At 34.6% G+C, this 15,715-nt stretch overlaps 1 protein-coding gene across 1 annotated transcript in view; it reads left to right on the top strand.

Moving 5' to 3' along the window:
* WDR7 (WD repeat domain 7) overlaps positions 1-15,715 on the top strand; it is a 500,592-nt gene that overhangs the window by 256,057 nt on the left and 228,820 nt on the right. Inside the window, exon 21 of the mRNA XM_051969585.1 lies at positions 7,638-7,862. Within this exon, the coding sequence (XP_051825545.1) occupies positions 7,638-7,862 (225 nt within the window). The remainder of the gene's footprint in view (positions 1-7,637; positions 7,863-15,715) is intronic.

The raw sequence follows: 15,715 nt of genomic DNA, 5'->3' as shown, positions 1-15,715 counted from the left end.
GAATTAAAATTTCATAATCTCACCATTTAACAAAAAGTACTAGTCATTCTTCCTGTTAACTTAGGGATAAAACGTCCAAATTGATTATGTTTTAAAGAATGTCATTAAAGCCATTTAGAATTCCCAGTTTCTGTATATATGGAGAGTTATGATTAACATATGATTGTAGTACTCAAACAAAAGGAAGCCCAACAAGGAGAAAAAAGTTCACCAAGTGCCCCTGTTTTTTAAATTCTTACTGGAAGGGGTGTGTGTGTGTGTGTGTGTGTGTGTGTGTGTGTGTGTGTGTGTTTTCTTTAAGCAGTGGCCATTGCAGAAGCTGTACTGCTGGGGTCAGTGCCTTGCCTATTGATCAGTATCCCTGCAGTCCCTTGCTCTAGCATCTGCTTCATTGGCTTCTTTCAGTGCCTGCTTCAGTACATTAGAATAGAAATCCATAACCAGAGCTGTGCTCATCCAAGCAGGGGAAGAAACTAAATTAAATGGTATAAAACAATCTTGGATCAGGAGTTTGTGCCAATTCATCTTGATCTAAGATGTCACACCGGGCTCTCTGTCTGAGCACCTGGGCTAGAGGCAGCCATAGTGAAAATAGATGGAGCTGCGATCATTCATTTGTCAGCTCAGGAGCATGGCCGTGGTTAGCAATTCCCTTCTGCAGAGGTCAGCTGACAGAACAATCAGTGCAACTGCCGACTAGAGCTTTCCTTTGAACTATTGTTATGGAGCATGCTTCTTGCTGGGACTGGGGGAGGGGAGCCAGGCTTGCTTCCTGTTTTAAGGATACTATGGAAAGAGTAAAATATTCTATCTCTCTGTATAGATGTAGATAAATAGAGCTCTTATTCCTTGTGTATGTTTATGTATAGACATAAAACTATTATTAAATGTATGCACTGTGATATAGATGATCAAACTGGTAAATATCACTTCGTCTGATGTTAAAGTCCATTTTCATCCTTCTTCCCAGGGAGGCAGTGATTATTGATTTTTTTTTTTTTTTTCTTAGCATGGTTAAGCTTTTAGTTTTTTTTTTTTTTTCCTTTAGTTGCCATATGACCATCACAACTACCATAGATAGTACTGTATGGATTGGAAATATATGTTGTATAGATGTGACTCCCCACCTCTTCATACACACATGCTAATAGCTTTGTTCAATAGTATTTTCTTTTTAGTAATGACAAAAAATAGTAAATTCTTTAATGTTACTCTATTAGCAAATAGCTTTTTTAAATGCAGTTTTTAAGCGCTTTTTAAAAAGCATCTTCCTTTTGGCTTTTGAATGGAAATTATATTTAATTAAATAATGTTTATCTTGAACTTGTTAGAATTTACAAATTGATAAACTATTTTAGCTCTGCAACACACACAAAATAGTATACGTTACTATATAAGTCATATGTTATGAAAATGTATGCTCATTTTAATAAGCTTTAATATTTTTAATGTTTGTTTAAAATCCTTCTTTATGGAATTTGATCATTTTTTAGAACAGTTTTATTCCCTGAGAAATTATTTTGCCTTTCTTCTCTGTATGTACTGTGATGGAGTTAATAATAACCAAAGCTGACAGAATTTCACATCTGTTTTTTTCAAATTTATTACATGAAACCTTTTGAAATTAGCATTTGATTTTTAAAAAAATATTACCCATACATAACAAATATCATAGAATCAGGTAAAAAAAGTCCAGAGTTTATTGTTGACCATCTAATTTTCTTAAAATACAGAACAACTTTTTCTCCTTTTTTCTCTTCTCTAGTCATACAGATTTAAAGCAACCTTCTCCCATTTATTTCTTTTCTTTCAATGTGACTTTTGAATTCCTTATCCTCACTCAGTCTAAAAACATGTGAAATAGAACAAAGGGATTAGATTCTAAATTCAAGTCATTTAAGATAAACATCTTCTGTTTCCATCAGAATTTAGATTTGTTTAGTTGATTAGGAAAATAAGTCATCAAATACTAAATTTTGATTAAAGGCTTCACACTAACTTCAGGTACTCTTAGTACTCTTAGTAATGACTATATTCTTCAAGTTCTTTTCATGAGCATCAAGATTCAGATTAGTATTTGTGTCCTAAGGAAACAGCATGATCTTGGGATGGAGGGCCAGCATTGGAGAAAGGAAAATATCAGTTCAGTAGTAAATCAGTTCTGACTTATGCATGCTATGTGACCATGGGCAAGACATAACTTCTCTCTGTCCTAGGCAACTCTCTCAAACCATAAGTTATAGGAGAGTGGCCAAAACTGGATGAGCAGAGGGTGTTTCCTTGTGATATTCGAGTCTAGCAACTCTCCTTCCCAGTTTCTCTCCACCCCCTTCTAAGAAAAGTTTCATTTAATGCATTATTTAGTCCGATGAGGATCTTGCTTTACATCCATCCTTTTAGAATGCCCTGCTATTATATTTCCCTGCTCTACCTCCTACCACTTCCTTTTCCATTTCTTACTCTGGAAAGTATATGGCAATGGCACTGCCCACAGGGACTGTCTCACTTTTGTATTTGTATTCCTGGCATAAACCCTGTATTAGTGACCCGCACATTGAAGATGTTTAATAAATGGATTTTGTTGGTATTCATTTTTTAATTATATGCTTATACAACTTCCTTATAGCTATATTCACACCCCAAACTATGCTCATTTCCTCTGCTTTTTCACTTCTCAGCCTCTTACTATGTGACTTGAGTCCCTAAGGATCAACTGAAACTGCTATCGTTATGGCAAATCTTGACCTCTGTATTGTTAAATCCAATGGCCTTTTTGAAGTCTTCATCCTTCTTGTCTTCTCCAGTATCTGACATTATATATTACCTCATCCCCTGAATATTCTCTTTATATTTTTGTCCCTTTTCTCTCTCTTGATTTTCCTTCTAACTTCCTGACCAACTCATCTCATTATTCTTTGCAAGATTATCATCTGTGATTTACTCTCTGTGTGTATGTTCATATATCTAAAGGTTCTGTTTTTGACTCCCTTCTCTTGCACCATTCTCTATTGTAGTAATCTCATTCATTCCCATGATTCAGTCATCATCTCTCTAAGGCATTGTATTGGGACATTGTTGAAAGAGCAATTATTGGACTAGAGTCAAGATTCTGGGTTCAAATCTCTTCATTTGATATTACCTACCTGATCTTGTACTATCATTTAATCTCCTTGGGCCTCAGATGCCTCATCTGTAATGAGAAATGTATATTATATGACCTCTGATGTCTTTGCAGCTTTTTGTTTATGATTTTTAATACGGATGACTCTCAAATCTATATATCTAGCTTATCTCTTTTGAATTTATTAAAATCTTCCATTACCTAATCTCTGATTGCACATTTTGATGTCTCAATGTCATGTCAACCCCAATATATCTAAAATAGAATTCATTTATCTTTTTCCCTCAAATCCATCCATTGTTGAGGACACCACTATTTTCTCCAATCCAGGTTATAATTAAATCATATTCTACTCTTCCCCTATCACTCCTTAGACATAAACCAATATTCTCTTACATTCATCTTTTTTCTCTTTCCATACCCTCTATCCTAATTCTACTTATCAGTCACTTACCTAACTTCTCCTTAAATCCGTCCTCTGCCCTTTTTACTTTACTCTTTAAAAAACTGCCAAATTAATATTCTGAAATCATGTGTCTGACTCTATCACTTCCTTTCAAAAGTTTGTGTCCTCCATCTTGTTTCTGAGTTAAGCTTTAAAGTCTTCTTCTTGTTAAGTCCTTCACAGCCTGGTTCCCACTCATACTTTCATACTATGCATTATTCTTCTTCACCTGTGCCACAGTGTATTTCAATCAAACCAGACAACTTCATGTCCTTTATTTAGGACATTTGGTCTCTCGGCTCCTTGCCTTTGCACAGGTCTGAAATCATCTACCTCTTTATCGCAGCTTTTGGGAATTTTAGGGTTCAGCTCAAGTACCATCTCCTAAACAGGATAATCTTTTTCATTGCTGCCACATTCTTTTGAATTTTTTCTGTATATATTTTGTTTGAATTAATCTATGTATATGTTGTATAATGTAAGCTTCTTGAGTGAAAGGATTGTTTTCATTTTGTCTTTGAGTCCCTAGTTGTTAAAATGTTTCTGACACATGGTAGATGCTTAGTATATTATTATTTTATTATTTTTTATTTTTTCCTTTTTTTTCCTTTTTTATTATTTTTAATAATTATTAACTTTTTATTGACAGAACCCATGCCAGGGTGATTTTTTACAACATTATACCTTGCACTCACTTTTATTCCAATTTTTCCCCTCTCTTCCTCCACCCCCCCCAGATGCCAAGCAGTCCTGTACATGTCACAGTGTATCCTAGATACAATATATGTGTGCAGAACCTAACAGTTCTCTTGTTGCACAGGAAGAATTGGATTCAGAAGGTAAAAATAACCTGGGAAGAAAAACAAAAATGCAAACAGTTTACATTCATTTCCCAGTGTTCTTTCTTTGGATGTAGCTGCTTCTGTCCATCATTGATTAATTGAAACTGAGTTAGATCTTCTCTTTGTCAAAGAAATCCACTTCCACCAGAATACATCCTCATATAGTATCATTGTTGAAGTGTATAATGATCTCTTGGTTCTGCTCATTTCACTTAGCATCAGTTCATGTAAGTCTCTCCAAGCCTCTCTGTATTCATCCTGCTGGTCATTTCTTACAAAACAATAATATTCCATAACATTCATATACCACAATTTACCCACCCATTCTCCAATTGATTGGCATTCATTCATTTTCCAGTTTTTAGCCACTACAAACAGGGCTGCCACAAACATTTTGGCACATACAGGTCCCTTTCCCTTCTTTAAGATCTCTTTGGGGTATAAGCCCAGTAGTAGCATCTGCTAGATCAAAGGGTATGCACAGTTTGATAACTTTTTGGGCATAATTCCAGGATTCGTTCACAACTCCTCCTTAATACATTCTTGTTGAAGCCTGTGGAATTGAGGAAGTACTGTTGTTATTTTTATTATGTAGGTTTTAACTAACCAGAAACTGAATATCTCCAACAATTTGTCTCTCCCTTGCTCCTCTCCCATTTTTTCCTCCTCTCCTACCTTTTCCTCCTTTCCTCCCTTTCCTCCTCCTCTCCCTCTTTCTTCTTCCTCTCCCTCCCTCTGTTCCTTCCCTCCTGTGATTCCTTACTTCCTCCTTTCCTTCCCCTCCCCACAAATGGCATTTGGCATTTTCCATATGTCCAGATAGTTCGAAGGAAGGAATGAAGTCAGTCTTTCAGGTCTCAACTAAAATCTACCTTCTCTAGGAAAACTTTTCCATGGCATATAAATTATATGTACATAGATTCTTTTGCTTTTTATCTCTCCCTTTAGATCATTTGCTTCTTCCAGAGAAAAAATGTTTTTTGGCTTTCTTTGTATCCTCTTGCTTAACATAGCACCTTTCACAAAGAAAGTATTTAATGATACTTATTGACTCATTGGGCATTGGGTGATTTTGAAAATGATGATACTTTCAACAAAAATAATTCAATAAACCATTAAATTTTTTTAAAAATTACTATTATGTGCCTGGCTAAGTAAAGCATTGGGGATATAATTAACAAAAAAGAAAGAAAGTCCCTCAGTGACTTTAACAATCTAAAGACATAAAAATAGGTAAGAAAGTGGGATAGTGGGAGAACCAGGAGTACGTATGGTATCTTGTTGCTTGGGGTTGAAACCAGGATGAGCAGAAGATGGAAAGTGGAATGATCTGAGTCTAATTTCAGCCTTCTATAAAGGAAAGTATTTAAGATGATTTTGGTTCTTAGCCCTCTTGGAAGAGGGAAAGGAGGTTGAGGAAAGTAAAATCAGTCAAAATTTGAGTCAGCAGCATAGTGGTGAGTTTAAAAGTCATGAGCTTATCTTGGGAGAGTCATCTTGTTCATTGAAGTTGAAGCTGAACAGAATAGCCATGGAATGAGAGGTAATGAGGGAGTGAGATGCAGTGAGGAAGTGAGAAAAAGGAGAGAACAGGGGTAATTAAGATGTCTACAGGACATCCAATTCTAAATATCCAAGAGTCAGTTGGAAATATGAGACTGGAGATCAGGCGACAAGTCAGGACTGGGCAAGTGATCAGAGAATCATCTGTATAGAGTTGATAGTTGAATCCATGGTGAGTTCAAGTGAAGTAGTATATAATGAGAAGAGATTATAAAACTGAGCTTTAGGGGTCCTCTACTCTTAATGGGCTTAAATAGGGATCAAGATCCAGCAAGAGTGATTTAGGAAGAATGGGTCAGATAAGTAGGAGGAGAACCAGGGAAGAACAGTGTTATGAAATCCCAGAGAAGAAAATATCAAAGATAAGAGCATGGTCAGTGTGTCAAAGGCATGCAATCAGTACAAATGAGGAATGAGAAAAGGCCCTTCGATTTGACTGGTGATCTCTAATTATATATAAACTAGTTGTAACATCATTCACTTTCTGCCTCCATTGACCTTTGTAGAAATGTTTTCTACCATGCTTCTCCTCTCTAGTTCCTCAATTTCCTTATATGAACATATCTTCTTAATGAGTATTATTTTGTATCGTCCTATTTCCTTTGCTGTTCTTTTTTTCAAGATCCCATCCCCCAAATTTCAGAGGGTTTTTTTGTAACGTATTTGTTTTCCTCACATTAGTTATTCTAGTTAATTTGGAATTTTTTTCCAGCTTTGTGTGTGTGTGTGTGTGTGTGTGTGTGTGTGTATTTGAAAATAAAGGCTTTATTACTTTCTCCTTCTTGAATTCTAGTGTCCTATGGATTTCTGGACATTTCTATTGTTATTCATCTTTCTACTTTTTAATTACTCTGATACCTTAGTTGGTGGTTTTGCAGTTTTCACCATCCTCTTTCTTTTTCTAGTTCATAGCCCTTTTGATTGGGCTCTTCTCTGACCTTGCAATATCCACATATTTTGAAGAAGTATGTTCTTTTTTTTTTTTTTTTTAACATACATTAATTCTTGAATATTTATAAGATATTTATTTCTATTATTGAATTTGTCATTGTTAGAGAGCATAGAGACTATACTGGTTTTGGAACTAGGAAGCCTCATACTTTTTCCTAAACTTTGGAAATGTCACAGAATTAGACTTTGAGCATAGGAAAGAGATCCTGAGCAGCCATCAAAATCAACCCATATCTTTTTTGGGAAATCTCCTCCGTAACATCCCCATATAAATAACATTTCTCTAGGCTTTTTCTCTATTTACATTTAATTTTTCTAAGCTTCAGTTTCCTCATCAATAAAATGAAGAAACCAAAGTTTATAATTTTTCAAGCCCCTTTTTCTTAAAAAGTTCAGATTCTATTATAAGAGTTTGCTTGAAATTTTAGTGCAGAAACTGCACTAAGACTTTTGGAACACTATATATAGCCTAATTAGTATCTTTTCTTTGAGCTATGCTTCATATACACAAACAAAAATATGTGTAAATATATCATATATTAAACTTGTGCTAAATTAATCATGAAAATACAAATTAAAAATTCCAAATAAAATTTATTATTTTTAACATTTTGAATTGGAGAGATCTTTGGATTTTGCTTAGCAAGAGGGATATTATGTCTGTGTGTTTGTGTTATTTTGATATGTGCTCATTAATATATATTTCTTATTTCAGGGTGCCTATCATCAGGTCTTCCACACATGAAGAAAATATCCACATCATATGAAGAAAGACGTAAACAAGCTACAGCTATTGTTTTATTAGGAGTTATAGGAGCCGAATTTGGTGCAGAAATTGAACCTCCAAAATTGTTGACAAGACCTCGAAGTTCCAGCCAAATTCCTGAAGGGTTTGGTTTGACCAGTGGTGGATCCAACTATTCATTAGCCAGACATACTTGTAAGTATTTTTTTTTTCTTTTCTAAATACAATCATTGTTTGGTATTAAAACCATAGTTAAAAAAATAAATAAACATATTCTCTTTTCCACCATATTTACATTAAAGTAAGAAAATATCCAATGCATTATATGTCATGTTTGCAAACTGTAGTGGTTAAAACACTTGAGTTTTTTTTTTTTTTCCTTTAATTTCTGTATTCTAAATTTAAATGTCAGTGCAACAGAAAGTCATTTATAATTCTTGGCCTTATTATTATATTGTAGTAGATCAAGTGTTAGGATCTAGATTCAAAAAGTCTTAATTTCAAACTTCATCTCTGACCCTCTTTAGCTCTGTGGCCATTAGCAAGACACTTTACCTCACTGAATCTCAGTTTCTTCAATTGCAAAATGTAGGGATTCAATTAGATGATCTCTTAGTTCTCTTCTTTACATCTGTGATCTTACATGAAGAAAGGTTTTCTTATAACAGCTGGATTCTGAGCTTTGTTCACATTTTTTGTCTATCATCAGACTGAGATTTTATCAAAGCCTACTCTACATTACAATCTACAACTTTATTGACGAAAATAATTTTTGGAAAAAAGATTCCAACAACTTTGAATTTATTTAATCTGTACTGTATTGTCAGGTTATATAAAAGAATTACTAAAATGTTGTTGAGATTCACTATGGGAAACTAATACATAATTGAAACCATGTTGTAAACAAGGTGTTTTTAGCCATACTCAACATCTTTATGTAAAGCCCTTATCAGAGCCATCTTGTACTGAATCCTGATATGCAACTAAAGTTTTATTTACTTCATTTCTCCATTTCCTGAGCTTCCCATCTCTTGTTCTGGGAAGAATAACCAAATTAAATCATAATAATCATTCTTGGAAAAGAATGTCTAATGTCTCAATATTATAAGTCTCATTACTATACTCAGCATTCCTGTTACTGCCTGGACAGAAGCACTCCTCTACTATCCTATATATTTTTTTCTATTAAAATATAAGCCTCTTGATGTAAGAGAACGCTTTCTTTCATGTTTGTATCTCTAGTACTTAGTATCAGATACATGGCTAGTGTTTAATAAATGCTTTTTAAATTCATTTATTTTGTTTCCAGTCTCACTATCCTGAAATGATTTTTTCATCCTTTTCAAAGTCCATGCCTCTTATTCATCAAAGGCTTAATCAAAATTTACTTTCATAAATTTTTCTATGATTAATTCTACCCCATTTTCAGCTACTATACTCATTTTAGCCATGTCAGCACCTTTTAGGTATACTCTTTGTTGCTATATATTAGTTTGTGTTTTAACTTGAATAAAGGAATTTTGAAAAAGAAAGGAACTTCTGAGATTGTTCTATTCTCTTCCTCTTTGCAGAATTGTATTTGTTTCTTGAAGGATGGGTGAGATGGAAGGAAGGTGGATTAGATGTTGGTTTGTGCAGTCTCCTTCATAAAGAATTCTATTGAATTGAATCAAATTTATGAAAATATAAGCCATTCTCCAATTGATAAATATTCAAAGAGTATGAACAATTTTCAGATGAAGAAATTAAAACTATTGTCATATGAAAAAATGCTCTAAATCATTATTGATTAGAGAAATGCAAATTAATACAATTCTGAAGTACCACTACACACTTCTCAGATTGGCTAAGATGACAGGAAATGATATTGATAAATGTTGGAGGGGATGATAATTGTTGGAGTTGTGAACTGATTCAACCAATTCTGGAGAGCAATTTGGAACTATGCCCAAAGGGCTGTAAAACTGTGCATACCTGTTAAGGACCACACCTAAGTGGGAAGGTACAGGTCTATTTTCCAAAAGCCCCCACAGCTGTGAATCATAATAACCCTGAAGGAATTGCAAATCAGCCTTTACTGACACAGCTATTTGTGGATTGGGAATGAAATAAATTGGAGGCAAGAGGGAAGAGGAGGGAGGTCAGAGAATGCAACTGCCTCTCAGTCTCCTTGTGTCATTATTATCCTCTCATATGAAGAAATCCATTCTATGGGTCGGAGTTAGATCTCCATCAGCCACTGGAAGGTGGCTCCGGTATGACAACATATACTTTTTAATCCAGCAATGTCTCTACTGGGTTTTTATCCCAAAGAGATCTTAAAAGAAGGAAAGAGACCCACATGTGCCAAAATGTTTGTGGCAGCCCTCTTTGTAGTGGCCAGAAACTGGAAACTGAATGGATGCCCATCAATTGGAGAATGGCTGAATAAATTGTGGTATATGAATGTTATAGAATATTATTGCTCTGTAAGAAATGACCAGCAGGATGATTTCAAAGAGGCCTGGAGAGACTTACATGAACTGATGCTAAGAGAAATGAGCAGAATCAGGAGATCATCGTACAGGGCAACAGCAAGATTATATGACAATTAATTCTGTTGGACGTGGCTCTTTTCAACAATGAAATGATTGAGGCCAGTTGTGATGAACTTGTGATGAAGAGAGCCATCTGCACACAGAGAAAGGACTGTGGGAACCGAGTGTAGATCACAGCATAGGATTTTCACCTTTTTTGTTGTTTGCTTTTTTTTCTTTCACATTTTTTTTTTCCTTTTTGATCTGATTTTTCTTGTGCAGTATGAGAAAGATAGAAATATATATAGAAGAAATGCACAGGTTTAACCTATATTAGATTACTTGCCATTTAGGAGAAAAGATAGGGGCAAGGGAGGGAGAAAATTTTGGAACATAAAGTTTTACAAGGGTGAATGTTGAAAACTATCTTTGCATATATTTTGAAAACAAAAGGCTAAAAAGAATAAAGTGTACTTAGAAGAGTTTTGTAAGGAAAAATTAAATATGCCACTTTCTGGATTCTTCTTAGAGTAGTAGTCATTAGATTGTAAGTCCCTTGAGAGTAAGAACTGTTTTTTTGTCTCTTGTAAATCACCAAACATTTATCATAATACCTGACTCATAAGGCACTAAAAATGTTTTTATTGAGTTGATATTTTCGTTAATTTGTGCTTTTATCAGTATGTTTCTCTCTTTAACAGGACTGTTCTAAATTCTTCACAGCTTTTCATGCTGTGTAATTCTTGATTATATTCTCCCATAAATCCTCCTTTGAGAATTTACCCAGTGTATTAAAATCCTTCTAGATCTTTTAACATTCTATCTGTAATAACAGATACATGGGCTTTTACTTTATATTCCTCATTCTCACTATGTGTTAGTTCATTTTCTTTTTCAGACTGATATTTACTAATTACATCTCTTGACCTACTTTTAATAATATATAATAACCAAATTGCACTTACCTCTTTCTCTCTCTTTCTCTCTCTCTCTCTCTCTCTCTCTCTCTCTCTCTCTCTCTCTCTCTCTCTCTCTCTTTCTCTCTCACACACATACACACACACATATCTTTATTGGAATTTTTGATTCTTTTGAGATTATAGTATGATGCCATGATTTATAGTCATATAGCATCACTATTGTAAATATTAAGGCATGAAATTTGAAGATATGTTTGCCAAAGGTGTTTCTTTTTTGTTTACAAAGGAAAGAACAATTTCCTAGGGTTTCCTCCTCTCTCCCTACTGCCCAATATGCACCTATTTATGAACAACATTGTACTAATCGTATCAATTCAATAATTCAGTAAACATTTATCAAACATTGGCTATATGCTAGACTTAGTTGATATAAAAACCAAAATAAAAATGTTCCCTACTCTAATGGAACATATATTCTACTGGAATGATATATACACACAGTAATAAACATTTGTTGTTGTTTCTTCTTAGTTTTTGAGGAGAACCAATAGCGTGTGATGTCTTGACTTGCAAGTGAATTGAATTCAAGCGAGGCAGGGTTCTTCAAAGTCATAAGCCCCACCCTCTCTAGAGTCATCTGAACCCAGTGGCTTGCCATAGGTCAGGACAACTGGAGATAACTCCAAATCAGTAGATATTTAGTAATTTCAAAAGAGAAAAATTCTACAAACTAAAAGAATCAAGAAAGGCTTTGTGTCAAGGATGTTTTGAAGGAAGAATTCATGAAGGTAGAATTATGGAAAGAATGCACCAGAGAAATGGGAAACTACCTTTTCAAAGACACAAATGTGAGAGACGGAATGTTATGTACAGAAAAGCTAAGTGGTCATTATCACTAGAATGGAGAGTAGTGAAGGAACATACAATTGTAAAAGTAAATGAGAACCAGAATGTAAAGGACCCTAAATATCAGGCTGTCGATTTTGTACTATATTCTGGAGATGTAGAAAATCACTGAAGATTTTTGAATCAAATAGTGACAACTGGATCTGGCTTTTGGAGTCTTAATATGTCAGTTTTTTGAAGGGTGGACTGACAAGCTGGAGAGTGACTGACTAGATGAAAAGATACCAAGTAACTCAAGTAAGAGGTTATAAGGATGTCAACTAGAATACAGGCTACATGAATAGAATGAAAAGTTGTATGAGAAAGATCAAGTTGCAGAATGCAATTGGACCTCCTCAGTGAGATTCATGGCTACTGAAATCTCATTCCAGTATTGAAAATTATAGTTTAATGATAATAGTATTGTGTTGCTATGAAATATTTAAGCTTCAAAATGTTAAATTTAGTTACTTTTTTTCTCTATTTCTTTTGCTGTTTATTTATTCAATTGATACCTACTAACTATGGCTGAAGGATTTCCTAGACTCTTCTCTGCATTTTCTATTCTCCCTTGTCAGCTCCCATTGTTGGTCTGATCATGTTACTTTTCTACTCGCATTCCAGTGACCTCTTCTTGAACACTAATCCTTTCCACAGACTCTTTAATTTAGTCGTAGATGAGACATTTCCCTCCTCCATGCCTTTTCACTGCCTACCCTCCATATTTTGAATGTTCCACACCCTTACTTTTTCCTATTAATTTCTCTGGCTTCCTTCAAAAATCAGCTCAAAATCCACCTTTTTCAACAGACCTTTTCTGAAACCTGAGCTACCTCTCTTCCTACAACCCCTTGTCTGCTAGTTATGCTTTCTCTTTAAGATATTATTATCATTATTGTTACTTCATTGCAATTTTTAATTCCTCCTATCCATCCACTGAAAGGGCAAGAAAAACAAAACCTATTACAGATATGCAGATATATATGTATATAGAGTCATATAAAACAAGTTTCCACAATAATCATATTCTTAATTTAAAAAAAAAAAGTAATAAAAAGAAAGAAATGCTTCAGTCTGCAGAATGAGTCAGGTAGTTCTCTTTGAAATGTTTCATCATGAATCCTCTAGAAATTATGGTTGACCATTGTATTAGTCTTTCAAAATTTATTATCCTTACAATATTGCTGTTACTGTATAAATTGTTCTTCTGGTTTTCACTTCACTTTGCATCAGTTCATACAAGTCTTCCTAGATTTTTTGGAAGCCATCTTATCCCTCATTTCTTTTTTTTTCTTTTTTTTTTTTAAATTTTATTATAACTTTTTATTTACAAAACATATGCCTGGGAAATTTTTCAACATTGACCTTTTGCAAACCTTCTGCTCCAAATTATCCCCTCCTTCTCCCATCCCTGTGGAGACCGAGTTAGCTCCCTGTTGACCTCAGGATCAGCCAGAGTCAGTATCAGCAAAAGTCCTTGGTCTTTAGGGAGAAAAGTAAAGGAGATGGATGAAACTCCAGGAGGCTCGCCACCAACCTCCACTCTCCTTGTCTTTCTCCTCCAAAGTGACTCTGGCTTGTCTTACTCCACCCCTTAATCCCGCCTACAATTATCTGTGTACACCAAAAAATCAAGCCAGCACAAAATAGTGAGAAGGGCTTTTTTCCAAGCATTTGCTAATAGAGTATTGTCCAATAGGTAATTAGCCTTAAATGCTCAGTTGTCTGATTCCAGTACACCTATTCAGAGTTTCAGCCCTTTACATCCCCTCTCTGGATGACAAGTAGTCCAATACATGTTAAATATGTTAAAATATATGTTAAATCCAATATATGTATACATATTTATACAGTTATCTTGCTACACAAGAAAAATCTGATCAAGAAGGGGGCGGGGGAGGAGGGAACTTGAGAAAGAAAACAAAAATGCAAACAAACAACAACAGAAAAAGTGAGAATGCTGTGTTGTGGTCCACACTCAGTTCCCATAAGTCTTCTTTCTGGGTGTAGATAGATGGCTCTCTTCATCACTGAACAATTGGAACTCGTCTGAATTATCTCATTATTGAAGAGAACCACGTCCATCAGAATTGATCATTGTTTAATCTTGTTGCTGTGTATAATGATCTCCTGGTTCTTCTCATTTCACTTAGCATCAGTTCTCCAGGCCTCTCTGAAATTATTCTGTTGGTCGTTTCTTACAGAACAATAATATTCCACAACATTCATATACCACAATTTATTCAGCCATTCTCCAACTGAGGGGCATCCACTCAGATTCCAGTTTCTAGCCACTATGAAAAGAGCTGCCACAAACATTTTTGCACATGTGGGTCCCTTCCCTTCTTTAATATTTCTTTGGGATATAAGCCCAGTAGTAACACTGCTGGATCAAAGGGATGCATAGTTTGATAACTTTGTGAGCATAGTTCCAAATTGCTCTCCAGAATGGTAGGATCCATTCACAGTTTTATCAACAATGTATTAGTGTCCCAATTTTCTAATATCTCCTCCAATATTCATCATTATCTTTTCTTGTCATATTAGACAATCTAACAGGTGTGTAGTTATCCCTCATTTCTTATGGAACAAATGGATTACTTTCCATTTACACTACACACACACACACACACACACACACACACACACACGCAATCCCACTTAGCACAAGTTGTGACATATTTCTGTGGTTTGTGTGTATATTTGGGGTGGAGTGGGGGGGGGGGCTCATCTAGTTCATACCCTTTGCATTTCAGAAAAGAAAACTGAAGGCCCAGAGAGGCTGAACAACTTTGCCAGGCCAAGAGTATTTAAGTAATTTGCTTGTTGGGGCAGAAATTACATTCAGGACACCAGATTCCTAATCCAGTGATTTTTCTATTGTACCTTGCCAACTCCTCAAATCTTCAATACCAGGTTTTTCTGGGCTGAAAGCATTTTGCAGAGAATTAGATCCAGCAGTAATACTGAGATGATGAATAGCAGAGGTGAAAGAATCAACAAATAATATCAATAGCAGTTCACAACTTAGTAGCTTATATCTATAATCATGGAAATCTAGTAGCATAGAATTCACTTGATTCAGAAGATAAATTTATTGTAAAATTATATAGTGCAAAGAACAATGAACTTAGGGTCAGAATTCTAGTTCTCCTACTGATGTTTTCCAGTTCTGTGGTTTTGACAGATCATTTCATAGTGGAGGAAAATCAATCTGGACCTCCCTTCCCTTTTCCTGAACATTGATATTACTAGATAGAGATGAAGAGAAATCAATCATGAGAAACAGATTATAATAAATTTATTGTTTATATTCATATTTATTATTTATATATTTGTGTTTTTATCATTATGTATTATAATAAATTATAATAAAATTTCTACTGAATTTGTCACACAAAGGAAGAAGGTAAAAAATTCATATTAAGCAGTTGAAATTTTTAAAACTGCATTCAACTGATAATATTTTTTAGCTGGTGAGAAAGCTAACTGAGCTTTGATTAATTCAAAGGATCATAAATTTAGAGCTAGAACAGCTAGAAAGTTAATTCATTGGACACCTGCATGAGAAGAAACTGAGGTCCAGGTTGAATAAACAACTTTCCTGTGTTCACAAAGTAGATATAATGATTTTCAATGAAATTTATTGTGTTCTATGTTTTATTTGGTATCAACTTGCCTGCATGTGGTAATTAAATGGCTGTAAAATTATGAAGTACTTGATGTC

Source organism: Antechinus flavipes, chromosome 1 (genome assembly GCF_016432865.1).
Source record: "Antechinus flavipes isolate AdamAnt ecotype Samford, QLD, Australia chromosome 1, AdamAnt_v2, whole genome shotgun sequence".
Classification (NCBI taxonomy): Eukaryota; Metazoa; Chordata; class Mammalia; order Dasyuromorphia; family Dasyuridae; genus Antechinus; species Antechinus flavipes.
The sequence above is the reverse complement of the archived record's forward strand: the minus strand, read 5'-3'. Positions and strand labels throughout refer to the sequence as shown.